This window comes from Anomaloglossus baeobatrachus, chromosome 10 (assembly GCF_048569485.1).
Source record: "Anomaloglossus baeobatrachus isolate aAnoBae1 chromosome 10, aAnoBae1.hap1, whole genome shotgun sequence".
Lineage (NCBI taxonomy): Eukaryota > Metazoa > Chordata > Amphibia > Anura > Aromobatidae > Anomaloglossus > Anomaloglossus baeobatrachus.
This window is the reverse complement of record NC_134362.1, coordinates 21,942,488-21,960,852: the sequence shown is the minus strand read 5'-3', so window position 1 is coordinate 21,960,852 and position 18,365 is coordinate 21,942,488. Positions and strand designations below refer to the sequence as shown.

The 18,365-nt window shown below is 47.4% G+C and overlaps 1 protein-coding gene across 4 annotated transcripts in view; it reads left to right on the top strand.

The window, feature by feature from the left end:
• The window catches only part of LRRC4C (leucine rich repeat containing 4C), a 970,587-nt gene extending 954,648 nt beyond the window's left edge, over positions 1-15,939 (top strand). For all 4 annotated transcript variants that reach the window (XM_075325244.1, XM_075325245.1, XM_075325247.1 and 1 more), the window contains one exon: positions 13,294-15,939. In XM_075325244.1, coding sequence (XP_075181359.1) covers positions 13,336-15,255 — 1,920 coding nt within the window. In that variant the 5' untranslated portion in view covers positions 13,294-13,335 and the 3' untranslated portion in view covers positions 15,256-15,939. The remainder of the gene's footprint in view (positions 1-13,293) is intronic.
• The last annotated feature ends 2,426 nt before the right edge of the window (positions 15,940-18,365 follow it).

Here is an 18,365-nt window from a genome sequence, read left to right as displayed (position 1 = left end):
TTTGCACAAACTATTATATAACGCACAAGTCTAGTGTATAATACACGTCAGTCAGCAGTGTCTGATAGTGTCAGACTTCTCAGTAATTGTCGCTCCTAAAAACCAGTTAGGTTCTTATTGCGTCCGTGCTTGCATTTAAAAACAGCACGTGTGTGGCAGTCGGTGGCAGCGTCAGGCTCCACGTTGTCCCTGGATAGAGACGTGCATGAGGGCCTCAAAACATTGTTCCCATTGCAAAGGAGTGGGTCTCCTGTCGTTGTAATGTCCATTCTGCAAAGAATGGGCGAAAAAATTTACCACTGGGGGTATACCTGAAACAAAGGCCTAAGTATTGCAATTTGTAACGGTCATCATCATGGTGGCGCATGAGGAGAAGGAGGAGCAGTCCAGCGATTAGCCAAACTCCAGAAGTGTGTACCCATGGGTGAGTGGAGGTACATGGCAAACTTTAAATTCCGCTCTCATTTGCTGGTGGTGTGGTGAAGTCTGGCCCAATCCAACCCTTGTTCATCTTGATCAGAGTCAGCTTGTCAGCATTTTCAGTTGACAGGCGGGTGCGTTTATCTGTAATGATTCCACCTGCGGCACTAAAAACACGCTCTGACAAAACGCTAGCAGCAGGGCAGGCCAGGACTTCCAAGGCGTAGAGAGCCAATTCATGCCACGTGTCCAGCTTGGATACCCAATAATTGTAAGGCACAGAGGAATGTCGGAGTACAGTTGTTCGATCTGCAAGGTACTCCTTCAGCATCTGGGCAAACTTAGGATTTCTTGTGGCACTACCCCGCACCTCAGGGGCTGTGGTACGTGAGGGGCTGAGAAAACTGTCACACATCTTAAAGACTGTTCCCCTACCTCTGGCGGATTGGACTTGTGCCTCTCTCGGCTGTACGCCTCGGTTGTCCACTGATTCATGACCTATGCCGCTAGCGTTTTGTGAGGGGAATGCTTTGCCTACTTCCGTGACTATGGCCTTCTGGAACTGCTGCATTTTGCCTGACCTCTCCGCCTCGGGAATAAGAGACATAAAGTTCTCCTTTTAGCGTGGGTCTAACAGTGTTACCAACCAGTAATGATTGTCGGCCAAGATGTTCTTAACGCGAGGGTCACGAGACAGGCAGCTTACCATAAAGTCAGCCATGTGTGCCAGACTCTTAACAGCCATCACTTCAGTATCCTGAACGACACGATGACTGAACATGCTGTCCTCCTCCTCCTCATCATCTACCCTGTCCTCTGGCCAGCCACGCTGAACCGAGGATATGACTGCATGTCATATCCTCAATTTGGCCAGAGAGTTGCTCCATGTCTTCATCCTCCTCCTCGTCATAGTCCTCCACTGCACGTTGTGATGAGACGAGGCTGGGCTGTGTGTTATCATCACCCACACCCACTACTGTTTCTTGCTGAAACTCATCGCGCTCCGCCTGCAATGCATCATGTTTGTTTTCTGAGCAGAGACCATTTTAGAAGGCAGAGAAGCGGTATGGTGACGCTAATAATGTCGTCATCGCCGCTCACCATCTTGTTGTAGTCCTCAAAGTTTTGGCGGATGGTGCATAGGTCGGACATCCATCTCCACTCCTCAGGTGTTATGTGTGGAGTTTGACCCATTTCCCGACGGCTTAGGTGATGCAGGTACTCAACAACTGCCCTCTTCTGCTCACATATCCTGACCAACATGTGCAGAGTTGAATTCCAACGCGTGGGGACATCACACACCAGTCTGTGTGCCGGAAGATGCAAACGGCGTCTTAAGGCGGCAAGGCCGGCTGAAGCAGTAGGTGACTTTCGAAAATGTGCAGACAGGCGGCGAACTTTTACCAGCAGATCAGACAGCTCTGACTATGACTTTAGAAACCGCTGAACCTCGAGGTTGAGCACATGGGCCAAGCATGGAACATGTGTCAGCTGGCCTCGCCTCAAAGCCGCCACCAGGTTCCGGCCATTGTCACACACCACCTTTCCTGGCTTTAGGTTCAGAGTTGTGAGCCAGTGATCTGCCTGCTGTTTCAGAGCTGTCCACACCTCTTCTGCATTGTGGGGTTTGTCACCTATGCAGATTAGCTTCAGCACTGCCTGTTGCCGCTTTGCCGAGGCAGTGCTGCAGTGCTTCTGTGTCGCCCTGGACAAGCCAGGGGCCACAGAGCACAACACTTAAACACCCCACACTCCCTGCAGGCATATCATAGTCAAAACACAAAATCCTTGTTGCCTTCCCCAGGGGCTGTTGTCCACACCAGGGTGTGGAGCCAGGCGGTTGGTCTCCACCCACCGAGGAGGAGGGAAAACACAGGCAGTGAGAGTTAAGCTAAGGAAGTGGAAGGAGGAAAGTAGTAGAGAGGAGAAAAGTGACAGCAAAGAGCCTGAAGTTGGTCCGGGTGTGTGGCCTGGACAGGACAGCAAGGTTGGCAGGATGTGGTGACCGTCTGCAGTGGAGGCCGATTGGAGTCTGCCGTAAGGACCGTGGACGGGTGGTGACCCGGCCGTACCGGACCGGTATACAAAGCGAAGCCAGCACCATTGGCAGAGGACTTTCGGATCCCGGCAAGGCTTGGTGTCGCCGTGAATTTGCCAAATCCGTTATTGAAGGGGACCTCAGGGTTTCCAAACAGCCAAGTCCAGATAGAAGGCAACCGTACAACCGTGAAGGGGAGACACAGCCACCGGCAAGGGCAACCGTCTCCCAGGGCCAGCGCCTGTGGGCAAAAGGGGCTCCTCCGGCCCATATCCAGGTCAGGGAGCGGGTTACCGTTGGGAAACCATCACTACCAACACTTAACTTCGGTGCAGGGAGAGACAGTCATCACTAACCTGCAGGGAGGAACAACCGCAGCCGTCCGAGTGACCTGTCCATCCAGCCACTTGTTTTACCCTGAACTGTGTCATCATCATTGGGCTGAGTGAGTACCTCCGTGCCGTGCGGCACAGCGCTGCCCCTGCGACCATGCACTTCATCAGGCCCCGCAACCCGCCTGTCATCCATCTCTACCCCATCACCAGGCCCCGGGACAACCAACCCCCCTACCCACGTAGGGGAGAAATAACAACAAAGCTGCTCCCTGTCACAGGCTCCCGGGATCCCCGTCCAGAGCAGCGGTGGTGTCCACACAATCACCACAACCGTGGGTGGCGTCACGGACAATATCCCCAAAACCCAAACCACCCCTTTTCACTCACGGGCGAGTAGCGCCGCTCGAGTCCCCGGGATCCGGCCATCGCTCGAGCCAACGAGCAGCAGCAGCCGTAGAGCTGCGTCAGCCGGACCCGAGCAGTGGGAGAGCGCACCGTCCCCTCCTCCGCCAGCGACACTTACAGCTTGGGACTGGTGTGGAGGGTAAAGTGGATCAGGATGCGCAGGAGGAGGAGGAGGCTGAGGAGCATGACATTCCGGAGCTGTAGAGTGTGTGTGAAACCCTGACTGAGGTAGGGCCTGCAAAACTTGGTGTGTGAAGGACGTATTCCGTCCCTCGCTCAGACTGGGTCCCAGCTTGCACAATATTAACCCAGTGTGACGTCAACGAGATGTAGCGGCCTTGCCCACATGCACTTGTCCACGTGTCTGTGGTTAGGTGGACTTTGGCTGAAACAGCGTTGTTCCGGGCACGTGTGATGTTTTGTGACACGTGGTTAGTTATGCAATGCGGGGACGGCACACAGGGAGAAATAGTGGCGGCTGTGGACCGAGTAACGTGGGACAGCTGCCACCATCAGTTCGCGGAATGCTTCTGTCTCAACCAGCCTAAAAGGCAACATTTCCAGCGCAAGCAGTCGCGAAATGTTAGCATTTAGAACTGTGGCATGTGGGGTGTTGGCAGTGTATTTGCGCCTGCGCTCAAAGGTTTGCTGAATGGATAACTGAACGTTGCGCTGGGACAAGGACGTGCTTGATGATGGTGTTCTTTCTGCGTAGGCAACTGCAGGTGCAGGAGTGGAGGAGGCTTGTTCGCAGGCAGCATGGACAGGGGATTGGCTCGCATGCACAACCAGCGAAGACGTAGCAGTGACATCAGCAAGCACTGCTCCTCGACTCTGTTGTACTTCCCACAAAGTCGGGTGCTTGGCTGACATGTGCCTGATCATGCTGGTGGTGGTCAGGCTGCTAGTTTTGGTACCCCTGCTGATGCTGGCATGGCAGGTGTTGCAAATGGCCTTTTTAGAATCATCTGGAGCCAACTTAAAAAACTGCCAGTGTCAGAGTTCCTGGTTTTCCAGTTTTCTTTTGAAAGAGCTTGCCCTTTGTTAACATGGAGTTTTCTGTTATGTTGCCCTACTTCCTGTCCATCTGTTTAAAAGCCGCCCCTAAAGCTTAGTCCAGTGCCTGAGTATACTGCTTCCTGTGTGCTCCTGCCCTGCTGCTTTTGGTTCCTGATTGTTATTCGGATCCTCTTGGAAAACAACCGACACCGACTCTGGACTTCATCTGGTATCATCTAGCTGTACCTGGACTCCGTTTGCCGTCTTTGGTCGGAACTTCTGCCCGGTTCCTTCCGTTTAATACCACTCTGGACTCACATCACGTACAGACATTTTTCGACTTACCTATTGCCCTTTTGTGTCCCGGCTGCTGCGCATTTAGGGCTTCTGGGGTGATTGCCAGACAGTCCCTGTATAGGGGTTTGCTGTTGGTGGTCTCCCTGGGGGAGTCCGGTGCGCGGTACCGGGAATTCCCTTTCGCTCAGTCCCTGGAAGGTATTTCCTGTATTTATGTTCTACTGTGTTTTTGTTCCGTTTATGTACATATTTGCTGGTTGCATATTATAAATGTCTTGCACCAAGAACTCGTCTCTGGTTGTCATTGCCCTAACGCAATCGAAATCCTCAATACATACAATAGTATTACAGCCAGACTCGGGAAGACCTAACATTTGTACAGGCACCTTGTGTCGTGTTGTTCCGGGGAACAGTTGACTGACGTCTGCCTGGGGCCACCACTCTGCTTCTTACTGCCTGTTGTGATGCTACGCCTCCCTCCCCCTGTGCACTGCTGTCCTCGCTCTGCATATCCTCCTGCCAGGTTGGGTCAGTTACTGGATCATCCACCACGTCGTCTTCCTCTTCCGCACCCTGCTCCTCCTCCTGACTTCCTGACAATTGTGTCTCATCATCGGCCACCCCTTGTTGAGACACGTTGCCAACTTCGTGAGAACGTGGCTGCTCAAATATTTGTGCATCTGTACATACAATCTCGTCATGGCCCACTTCAACAGGAGCTGGCGAGAGGCCAGAATTTGTGAATGGAAACGTGAACGAACAGCTATTCCGAGTGTCCAAGTGTGGGATCAGTAATGTCCGTGGACGTGTACTCGGCCTGGTGGTAGGAAGGAGGATCAGGTTCTGAAATGTGCGGTGCAGTATCACGGCTACTGACACTTGACCGTGTGGAAGACAGAGTGTTTGTGGTGGTGCCAATCTGACTGGAAGCATTATCCGCTATCCAACTAACAACCTGTTGACACTGGTCTTGGTTCAAGAGGGGTGTACTGCTGCGGTCCCCAAGAATTTGGGACAGGACGTGCGAGCGACTAGATGTGGCCCTTTGTTGTGGCGAAATTAGAGCTTGCACACAACCTCGGTGTCTGCCTGCACCACCATCACGTCCACTTCCTTGTTCGTTGACAACGCCCTTGCGCATTTTGCAATGCTGTGCTGATGTGTATTCACTAGACTTGTGTGTTATATCCAAGTTTGTGCAAAACTCACACAAATGCAGCGGAAAGCTGCCACCAACAGGCACACACGTGCGGTTTTTAAATGCAAGCACGGAGGCACTAAGAACCTAACAGGTCTCTATCCAGGGACAACGTGGAGCCTCCCAATGTTTGGCTTCCCTGCCTAAGGGCTATACTATAATACACCCACTTCCTTCCAATGGGCACTTCAGGTTTACAGGCCTTCATGCACGTCTCTATCCAGGGACAACGTGGAGCCTCCCAATGTTTGGCTTCCCTGCCTAAGGGCTATACTATAATACACCCACTTCCTTCCAATGGGCACTTCAGGTTTACAGGCCTTCATGCACGTCTCTATCCAGGGACAACGTGGAGCCTCCCAATGTTTGGCTTCCCTGCCTAAGGGCTATACTATAATACACCCACTTCCTTCCAATGGGCACTTCAGGTTTACAGGCCTTCATGCACGTCTCTATCCAGGGACAACGTGGAGCCTCCCAATGTTTGGCTTCCCTGCCTAAGGGCTATACTATAATACACCCACTTCCTTCCAATGGGCACTTCAGGTTTACAGGCCTTCATGCACGTCTCTATCCAGGGACAACGTGGAGCCTCCCAATGTTTGGCTTCCCTGCCTAAGGGCTATACTATAATACACCCACTTCCTTCCAATGGGCACTTCAGGTTTACAGGCCTTCATGCACGTCTCTATCCAGGGACAACGTGGAGCCTCCCAATGTTTGGCTTCCCTGCCTAAGGGCTATACTATAATACACCCACTTCCTTCCAATGGGCACTTCAGGTTTACAGGCCCTCATGCACGTCTGTATGCAGGGGCATTGGTGAACCTCACAATTTAGGACTGCCCTGGCAAAGGAAAATACTACAAAGACTCACTTCCTCAAAATGGGCACATTAGACTCAAGAGGCCTTCATGTACGTCTCTTCTCAGGGACATCGGAGTGCCACACAATGTTTTCACGTAAAATCTTTCATGTATTGATCTCAAAAAGTAACATACACCAGCTCTATCTCACTATTGGGTATGTGCCCTTAACATTTCCGCCATGAAAAATCATTTTGGGGTCATTTTGGAAGGTTTTCTGGTGAGTCCGTAAAAATGGCGTAAAACGCGGACAAAATTGTTCACAGCTGTGACTTTTCAGTGATAAATGCTTCAAGGGGTCTTCCCCATGCTGTTGCCATGTCATTTGAGCACTCTTCTGAGACTTTTGTGACATTTTTAGGGTTTCTCCATGCTGCCGGGAGGTCATTTCACAAAAATACTCGGGTCTCCCATAGGATAACATTGGGCTCGTTGCTCGGGCCGAGTACACGAGTATCTTGGGAGGCTCGGCCCGAGCTTCGAGCACCCGAGCTTTTTAGTACTCGCTCATCACTATTACTGACATATAGTCCTTACCTAACAATACTGTTATATACAGCCAGTATAATACCGCCATTTAGTTCTCACATAAAAATACTGTTATATAGAGCCAGCATAATCTGGCCATATAGTCCACACATAACAATACTGTTATATAGAGCCAGCATAATACTGACATATAGTCTTCATGTAACAATACTCTTATATAGCGCAAATATAATACCGCCATATGGTCCTTACATAACAATACTGTTATATAGAGCCAACTTAATACTTACATATATTCTTCACATAACAACACTGTTATATAGCGTCAGTATAATACCGGGATATAATCTTCACATAACAATACTGTAATACAATGCCAGTATAATACCGCCATATAGTCCTCACATAACAATACTGTTTTATAGCATCAGTATAATACCGCCATATAGTCTTCACATAACAATACTGTTATAAAGAGCCTGTATAATACCTCCATATAGGCCTCACATAACAATACTGTTATGTAGAGCCAGCATAATACTGACATATAGTCTTCATGTAACAATACTGTTATATAGTGGCAGCATAATCCCACCATATAGTCCTCACATAACAATACTGTTATATAGCGCCAGTATAATACCGCCATATAGTCTTCACATAACAATACTGTATATATACAGCCAGTATAATACCGCCATATAGTGCTCACATAACAATGCTGTGATATAGCGCTAGTATAATACTGTCATATAGTCTTCACATAAAAATACTGTTATATAGAACGAGTAAAATACCGCAATATAGTCTTCACATAAAAATACTGTTATATAGTGCCAGTATGATACCACTCTTCAAAACAATACTGTTATATAGAGCCAGTATAATACCTCCATATAGTCCTCACATAACAAAACTGTTATTTTGCACCAGTATAATACTGCCATATAGTCTTCACATAACAATACTGTTATACATAGTTAGCATAATATCGCCATATAGTCATCACTTAAAATTATTATTATATACTGCCAGTATAATACCGCCATATAGTCCTCACATAATGATACCGTTATAAAGAGTCAGTATAATACTGCCATATAGTCCTCAGATAACAATACTGTTATATAGAGCCAACAAAATACTGACATATCTTTCACGAATAATATAATAATCAATTTCCGGAATAACGCCGCCATACACTGTTAAATATTATTATATGGTTTACACCACTTCTGGAGTCAGTGTGCCCGTTGGCCGTCCCGGGGCGGTTGCCCAGTTTGCCGCCTCCTATAACCAGTCCCGTTTTCACTGCCGCTCGGTCCCTTTTCGCTCAAGTGCACATCATAAATTATAAACCCGTTACATGGCGCCGCGGTTCTGAGCTACGAGCCGCTCTAAATAATAAATTTTCTTTTTGTAACGAGGCTTTTTCCTGTGAAAATGAAACGAGATTTTGCCTAATGTTGAACAACCTTTGCTGATACACATTTTGTTATACTGCACGCATGCATTATGCATCCGGCTGCTCCGGGTTATGAATGTGCTTTCAGCTGCTTTAAGTCTTCGCTTATGTCTGATTCATAGGAAATTTCATTAATCTCTACAGAAAAGGGACCTTGCAGTGAGCTGCAGATTGGAAATGAACCCAGGGCTGTGGGTTACAACGAGGCGCCGATGAATCAGCACTAAAAGATTGTAGAAACCCATTTTGTACGGTGTAAGCAGAAGGAATGATTTAGAGATCAACAAGAATCCTTCTCCGGAAACGACTCTGCGCTTTACCGAAGATTCCCAAGTTCTATTACCATCGTGTAGTCTGAGTGTCGCGCCGTGCAGCCAATGTGCTGATATTTGTAATTAAAAAATTGAATCATAGCTCTTCTTTTTGGCATTTAAAGGGTTATTCTGACCCCTCAATATGCAGCGACCCAAGGGATCAGTCGATCTCCATAATTAGTCGATCACTGTGAATCTCTAATAATAGATGTCTTCCCGAGGGTGAGATGATTTTTGCAGAAGGAATGATTTAGAAATCAACAAGAATCCTTCTCCGGAAACGACTCTGCGCTTTACCGAAGATTCCCATGTTCTATACCATCGTGTAGTCTGAGTGTCGCGCCGTGCAGCCGATGTGCTGATATTTCTAATTAAAAAATGGAATCTTGATTCTTCTTTTTGGCATTTAAAGGGTTATTCTGACCGTTTCAATATGCAGCGACCCAAGGGATCAGTCGATCTCCCTAATTAGTCGATCACTGTGAATCTCTAATAATAGATGTCTTCCCGAGGGTGAGATGATTTTTGCAGAAGGAATGATTTAGAAATCAACAAGAATCCTTCTCCGGAAATGTCTCTGCGCTTTACCGAAGATTCCCATGTTCTATACCATCGTGTAGTCGGAGTGTCGCACCGTGCAGCCGATGTGCTGGTATTTGTAATTAAAAAATGGAATCTTGATTCTTCTTTTTGGCATTTAAAGGGTTATTCTGACCCTTTCAATATGCAGTGACCCAAGGGATCAGTCGATCTCCATAATTAGTCGATCACTGTGAATCTCTAATAATAGATGTCCTCCCGAGGGTGAGATGATTTTTGCTGTGCCCTTTAGACCATGGACCCGAGCAGGGGCCTTTCTCGTCTCTAATGTTACCTAACAGGGTGTATGAATCGTTGGCATCTTTATGTTTCGGCTTTTCGGACAATTAATTATTATCTCTGATTGTCATAGTGACACAATGTATGCCGTATGAGCTGGATGTAGCAGGTGGCCCAGTGGGCATTTGCCTATAGGTGTCCAACTGCATATAGTATTTGGCAGAGTGGGCATTTGCCTATAGGGGTACAAGGTGGATGTAGCAGTTGACCCAGTAGGCATTTACCTATAGGGGTACAAGCTGAATGTAGCATTTGGTCCACTAGGATTTTGCCTATAGGGGTACAAGCTGAATGTAGCAGTTGGCCCAGTGGTCATTTGCCTATAGGGGTACAAGCTGAATGTAGCAGTTGGCCCAGCGGGCATTTACCTATAGGGGTCCAAACTGGATATAGCAGTTGGCCCAGTGGGCATTTTCCTATAGGGGTCCAAGCTGGATATAGTTGTTGGCCCAGTGGTCATTTACCTATAGGGGTCCAAGCTGGATGTAGCAGTTGGCCCAGTGGGCATTTTCCTATAGGGGTGCAAACTAGATATAGTATTTGGCAGAGTGGGCATTTGCCTATAGGAGGTCAAAGCTGGATGTAGCAGGTGGCCCAGTGGGCATTTGCCTATATGGGTCCAGACTGGATATAGTTGTTGGCCCAGTGGTCATTCACCTATAGGAGGTACAAGTTAGATGTAGCAGTTGGCCCAATGGGTACTTACCTATAGGGGTACAAGCTGGATGTAGCAGTTGGTCATTTACCCAGCCCCCCTTTCTGTCTCCATGTCATAAAGTGAAACTAGGTGATCTGTAAAATTTCAAATACTAGAGTATATGTGCTGTTTACTAGTGATGAGTGGGCACTGCCATGCTCGGGTGCTCGGTACTCGTAACTAGTGATGAGCGGGCACTACCATGCTCGGGTGCTCGGTACTCTTAACTAGTGATGAGCGGGCACTACCATGCTCGGGTGCTCAGTACTGGTAACTAGTGATGAGCGGGCACTGCCATGCTCGGGTGCTCAGTATTGGTAACTAGTGATGAGCGGGCACTACCATGCTTGGATTCTAGATACTCGTAGCTAGTGATGAGCGGGCACTACCATGCTCGGGTGCTCGGTATTAGTAAGTAGTGATGAGCAGGCACTACCATGCTCGGGTGCTCTGTACTCGTAGCTAGTGATGAGCGGGCATTACCATGCTCAGGTGCTCTGTACTCGTAACTAGTGATGAGCGGGCACTACCATGCCCAGGTGCTCAGTACTTGTAATTAGTGATGAGCGGGCACTACCATGCTCGGGTGCTCAGTACTGGTAACTAGTGATGAGCGGACACTACCATGCTCGAGTGTTCAGTACTTGTAACTAGTGATGAGCGGGCACTACCATGCTCAGGTGCTCTGTACTGGTAACTAGTGATGAGCGAGCACTACCATGCTCGGGTGCTCGGTACTGGTAACTAGTGATGAGCGGGCACTACCATGCTCGGGTGCTCAGTACTGGTAACTAGTGATGAGCGGGCACTACCATGCTCGGGTGCTCGGTACTGGTAACTAGTGATGAGCGGGCACTACCATGCTCGGGTGCTCAGTACTCGTAACTAGTGATGAGCGGGCACTACCATGCTCGGGTACTCAGTACTAGTAACTAGTGATGAGCGGGCACTACCCTGCTCGGGTGCTCTGTACTGGTAACTAGTGATGAGCGGGCACTACCATGCTCGGGTGCTCAGTACTGGTAACTAGTGATGAGCGGGCACTACCATGCTCGGGTGCTCAGTACTGGTAACTAGTGATGAGCGGGCACTACCTTGCTCGGGTGCTCAGTACTGGTAACTAGTGATGAGCGGGCACTACCATGCTCGGGTGCTCAGTACTGGTAACTAGTGATGAGCGGGCACTACCATGCTCAGGTGCTCAGTACTGGTAATTAGTGATGAGCGGGCACTACCATGCTCGGGTGCTCAGTACTGGTAACTAGTGATGAGCGGGCACTACCATGCTCGGGTGCTCAGTACTGGTAACTAGTGATGAGCGGGCATTACCATGCTCGGGTGCTCTGTACTCGTAACTAGTGATGAGCGGGCACTACCATGCTCGGGTGCTCAGTATTGGTAACTAGTGATGAGCGGGCACTACCATGCTTGGATTCTAGATACTCGTAGCTAGTGATGAGCGGGCACTACCATGCTCGGGTGCTCAGTATTACTAAGTAGTGATAAGCAGGCACTACCATGCTCGGGTGCTCTGTACTCGTAGCTAGTGATGAGCGGGCATTACCATGCTCAGGTGCTCTGTACTCGTAACTAGTGATGAGCGGGCACTACCATGCCCAGGTGTTCAGTACTTGTAATTAGTGATGAGCGGGCACTACCATGCTCGGGTGCTCAGTACTGGTAACTAGTGATGAGCGGGCACTACCATGCTCGAGTGTTCAGTACTTGTAACTAGTGATGAGCGGGCACTACCATGCTCAGGTGCTCTGTACTGGTAACTAGTGATGAGCGAGCACTACCATGCTCGGGTGCTCAGTACTGGTAACTAGTGATGAGCGGGCACTACCATGCTCGGGTGCTCGGTACTGGTAACTAGTGATGAGCGGGCACTACCATGCTCGGGTGCTCAGTACTCGTAACTAGTGATGAGCGGGCACTACCATGCTCGGGTACTCAGTACTAGTAACTAGTGATGAGCGGGCACTACCATGCTCGGGTGCTCTGTACTGGTAACTAGTGATGAGCGGGCACTACCATGCTCGGGTGCTCAGTACTGGTAACTAGTGATGAGCGGGCACTACCATGCTCGGGTGCTCAGTACTGGTAACTAGTGATGAGCGGGCACTACCATGCTCGGGTGCTCAGTACTGGTAACTAGTGATGAGCGGGTACTACCATGCTCGGGTGCTCAGTACTGGTAACTAGTGATGAGCGGGCACTACCATGCTCGGGTGCTCAGTACTGGTAATTAGTGATGAGCGGGCACTACCATGCTCGGGTACTCAGTACTGGTAACTAGTGATGAGCGGGCACTACCATGCTCGGGTGGTCAATATCCGTAACTAGTGATGAGCGGGCACTACCATGCTCGGGTGGTCAATATCCGTAACTAGTGATGAGTGGGCTTTGCCATGCTTGGGTGCTTGATACTCTTACTGAACAATTGGATGCTTGAATGTACTCAATATAATGGAAGTCAATGGGGGACTTCCCGGAAAGTGCTTGAGTTTCCCATTCATATCCATTATACACAAGTGGTCCAAGTGGTCGATTCGTTCCCATCCGAGCTTCCAACTGCTCGTTACGTGTACCGTGCACCCGAGCCTGGTAGTGCTCGCTCATCACTACTGATTATGTAATTTTAGATTTGACTTTTTGGCATTGGGCATTGGACAACCTCTTTGAATTGTGACCTAAATAGTGGGTGCTTAACAATTTGTGCTTAAGGTCTCCTGGGATGGTCATCCGTTATGCAGTAGAGTCCAAGTTACAATTTCTTGTGATGTCTCCTTTAAGTCTTTATTACCCCTCTTGTAACTGAATTTTGTGTAAAATGTATTTCATGCCAATGACAAGTCATTAATGTTGGATATTTCTCTTTTGTCTTGCAGAATACTGGAACTCCAGAAGGACCAAACACACACAAAGTATGAATGTTGAACAAGATGACATTACATCCACAGCAGATGATGATAGGTCCTAGGTTCAACAGGGCCTTATTTGACCCCCTTTTTATTGTGCTGTTGGCTCTTCAGCTCCTTGTGGTGGCCGGCTTGGTTAGGGCTCAGACCTGCCCTTCTGTATGTTCCTGCAGTAACCAATTCAGCAAGGTCATTTGCACACGGAGGAACCTGCGTGAAGTTCCAGATGGTATATCCACCAACACAAGGCAGCTGAACCTTCATGAAAACCAGATCCAAATAATCAAGGTGGACAGTTTTAAACACTTAAGACACTTAGAAGTTTTACAGTTGAGTAGGAATCACATTAGGACGATTGAAATCGGTGCCTTCAATGGCTTGGCAAACCTAAACACATTGGAACTCTTTGACAATCGTCTGACCACCATTCCGAATGGAGCTTTTGAATATTTGTCCAAACTGAAAGAACTTTGGCTGAGGAACAATCCTATAGAAAGCATTCCATCGTATGCTTTTAACCGCATCCCTTCACTACGTAGATTGGATTTGGGGGAAATGAAAAGATTATCCTATATTTCAGAAGGAGCATTTGAAGGGCTTTCAAACCTTAAGTATTTGAACCTTGGGATGTGCAACCTAAGAGAAATCCCCAATCTTACCCCTCTTGTAAAACTCGATGAGCTAGATCTTTCTGGGAATCACCTTTCAGTTCTTAGGCCGGGATCATTTCAAGGGTTGACCCATTTGCAAAAACTTTGGATTATGCATTCCCAAATTCAGGTGATTGAAAGGAATGCGTTCGATGACCTCCAGTCTCTGGTGGAGCTTAATTTGGCACATAATAACCTAACTTTACTGCCTCATGACCTTTTCACGCCTCTCCATAATTTGCAAAGGATTCAGTTGCACCACAATCCTTGGAACTGCAACTGTGATATACTTTGGCTTAGTTGGTGGTTGAAAGAGATCGTTACGACCGGCAGTACGTGTTGCGCTCGTTGCGCGACTCCTCCCAGTTTAAAAGGTACTCACATTGCAGAGTTGGACCAGAATTATTTTACGTGTTACGCCCCTGTGATTGTGGAGCCGCCCGCTGATCTGAATGTTACCGAAGGAATGGCTGCTGAACTCAAATGTCGGGCGTCTACGTCGTTGACTTATGTTAGTTGGATTACTCCAAATGGATCAATTATGACCCATGGAGCTTACAAAGTGCGTATTTCGGTGCTTAATGACGGCACGTTAAACTTTACTAACGTGACGGTGCGGGATACAGGATTATATACATGCATAGTGAGTAACTCAGCAGGGAACACCACTGCCTCGGCGACGCTGAATGTGACTGCGACCGATACTGGTTACACATACTTTTCCACCGTTACTGTAGAGACTATGGAACCATCTCAGGATGAGGCGAGGACCACGGAACATCATGTGGGTCCTACACCGGTCATTGACTGGGAAACCACAAATGCAACCACCTCGCTTATGCCACAGAGCACAAGATCCACAGAGAAGCCCTACACCATCCCAGTTACGGATGCAAACAGTGGAATGCCCGGGATTGACGAGGTTATGAAGACCACCAAAATTATTATTGGCTGTTTTGTGGCCATCACTCTTATGGCAGCTGTCATGTTGGTTATTTTCTACAAAATGAGGAAGCAGCACCATAGGAAGAACCATCACGCTCCAACGCGGACTGTTGAGATTATAAACGTGGATGATGAACTCACAGCAGATACGCCCATCGAGAGTCACCTGCCCATGCCCGCAATAGAACACGAGCATCTAAACCACTATAACTCTTATAAGTCTCCTTTTAATCACACGACAACAGTGAACACAATAAATTCAATACACAGTTCAGTGCATGAACCTTTATTGATTCGCGCAAGCTCTAAAGACAATGTACAGGAGACTCAGATTTAACAAACCCTACCGCGCAACAGACTAAGAGCAAAAACAGACAATTTATATTAAAAAAACATAAAAGGAACGAAAATGACTGGGCTAAATCTACTGTTTCCAATAAAAAGTGTCTTTACATAAAAAAAAAAAGAAATAATAAAAAAAAAACAAAGAAATTTATTTATTAAAAATTCTATTGTGATCTAAAAAACCATTGAAATCCTGTGTATTCCTCCAGATATTCCGGCTATGCTCGGTTGAACCCAAAATTCCACCGGGACGATCTAATTGTAGAGCATTTTTTTTTTTGTATCAAATCTGTTTTGGGCTTTTTTATTTTATTGTTCACTGAAGGCTTAAATTGGTTTATGGGGTTTGTTTTCCTAAATCCGTCCAACAGGGGAATCCTTCACGAGAGTTTACCTGCCTGATATCGGAGATGGTCTATAAGTGGTCCGATAGGGAATGACTTGTCATCGACCGGAGGATTCTCGAGAAGAATCTAGAGAGTAATTATTTTTTATTTTACTTGTAATAATAATAACCTATTCCATATTTTGCAGAATTTATATTATTTTGAGAAAATATAAAGTTACACAAAAAATGACATGTAAGAAACTATAATTATTTACGTGGCTCGGGAATGAGCCAAAATTTGTAGCTCCGAACACTTAAAGAAAGTTATGAATAAAACAAAGAATATTTTCTACACTTGGGCAAGCTTCTTTTTAAGTTCTTTTATTTTTATAACGAAGGGTTAATAGTCACAATGTTATAAAGTAACGGTTATTTTATTTTATTTTTGTTACACCTGAAATATAAGCATGTTTGTAATATAATTTATTAGAGAAATTTACTCTTTTTTAACTTTTACTCTCAATTCCTGGCTAATATCTGTAAGTTCCACAGTGAAGACAGATTGTCCTATAATAGAAATAGATGACAGTTAGTGCTTTAAAAAGTCTATGGAGGAGGAAGGAGGAGCTATAGACAGGGGAGGGAGGAGCTATAGGCAGAGGAGGGAGGAACTATAGGCAGATGAGAGAAAAGATAAAAGGTAGAGGAGGGAGGAGCTACAGAAAGAGGAGAGAAGAGCTACTGACCTAGGAGGGAAGAGCTACAGGTAGTGGAGGGAGGAGATACAGGCAAAGGAGGGCGGAGCTAGAGACAGAGGAGGAAGGAGCTAAAGGAAGAGGAGGGAAGAGCTACAGGAAGTGGAGAGAGGAGATACAGGCAGAGGAGGGAGGAGATACAGACAGAGGAGGAAGGAGCTAAAGGAAGAGGAGGGAAGAGCTACAGGAAGTGGAGAGAGGAGATACAGGCAGACAAGGGAGGAGCTACAGGCAGAGGAGGGAGGAGCTATATACAGAGGAGGGATGAGCTACAGGAAGAGGAGGGAAGAAGTACAGGCAGAGCAGGGAGGAGCTACAGGCAGAGGATGGAGGAGCTAGAGGCAGAGGAGGGAGGAGCTACAGGAAGAGGAGGGAGGAGCTACAGGCAGAGGAGGGAGGAGCTACAGGCAGAAGAGGGAGGAGATACAGGCAGAACAGGGAGAACTATAGGGAGAGGAGTGAGGAGCTATAGGAAGAAGAGGAAAGAGCTACAGGCAGAGGAGAGAGGAGCTAACGGCAGAGGTGGAAGGAGCTAGAAGCAGAGTAAGGAGGAGCTACAGAAAGAGGAGTGAAGATTTACAGGAAGAGGAGGGAGGAGAAACAGAGGAGGGAGGAGCTACATACAGAACCGGGAGGAGCTAGAGGCAAAGGAGGGAGGAGCTACATGAAGAGGAGGGAAGAGCTACAGGCAGAGAAGGGACGAGCTACAGGCAGAGGAGGGAAGAGCTACATGAAGAGGAGGGAAGAGCTACAGGCAGAGGAGGGAGGAGATACAGGCAGAGGAGGGAGGAGATACAGGCAGATGAGGGAGGAGCTAGAGGCAGAGGAGGGAGGGGCCACATGCAGAGGAGGGAGGAGCTCCATTCAGAGGTCTCCATAGAACTTTATAAGCACCAACGGTCATCTCTTATCTCAGGAACAGGAAATCTGTATTCACTTAAAATAAATTTTAGCTAAGAATTTAAAATATTCTTGGGGAAGAAATAGATTTCTATAATAGGATATATTACAAAGTTTCGTATGAAAATAAAAACTATGGTTACGCTTTAAATAAATAAGATGATGTCTTCAAGTAAAAAATATTTCAATGCTTCCAGCCTTACCTGTGCACACGTTGCAGTTTTTCATGCTTTTCTGTGCAGATTGGTCACAAAACCTAAAGGATTTTGTAGTACCAGTAAAGTGAATGAGAATCCTTAAGCCTCTTGCACATGTTGCTTATTTTTGACTTGCAGTTTTGGTGCAGATTTAAATTTTTAGTACGTTAAAGGTATCTGCGTATGTAAAGTACCGTCTTTTTGGATTATAAGATGCACTTTTCCTCCCAAAAATTTGTGAGAAAAATGAGGGATGCGTCTTATAAGCCAAATGTAGCTTCCGGGAAGGGCTGGAGATGAGTCACAAGAGGCAGGGGCTGTGCCACGTGTGCTGCTTGCGGTGACATTGTGAAATATCAGCTGTGCGGGCTTCAAATAATGGCACCTGGAGTCGGCGCGTGTGTGGAGCTCTCGGCTCAAGATCTCATGTGCGCATGCGCTGCCTCTGGCCCATTGATCTCCCAGCAGCAGAGGTGGCGCATGTGCAGATAAGATCTTGGTTTGTCATTGAGCTGAGAACTCCACCTGCGCATGCGCCGACTCCGGGCACCATTTCTTTGAAGCCTGCACCGCCCACAGTTTATGGATGTTCCCCCTGCCTCACAGCACTTGCAACGAGCATCTGGGACACCCGCTGCACTGCCCGCAGCATCACCCTACTCCAGCACTGCCCCTGCCTTCTGTGACCCCGCTCCACCACCGCTGCTGCACCCTCCCCGAGTAAGACACCATCAGATTATAAGACGGACCCCATATTTTTTTTTTCATTTTTTTTCTGTAAATTTGGGGTGCGTCTTATAAAATGAAAAATACCGTATTTATTACAGACATTTCTGCACCACTTCTGTATCTTTTTTGCAGCAAAAATGTGCATTTGTGCCTTATTTTGATGCATGTTTGGAGCAGATTTTACCCATATGTA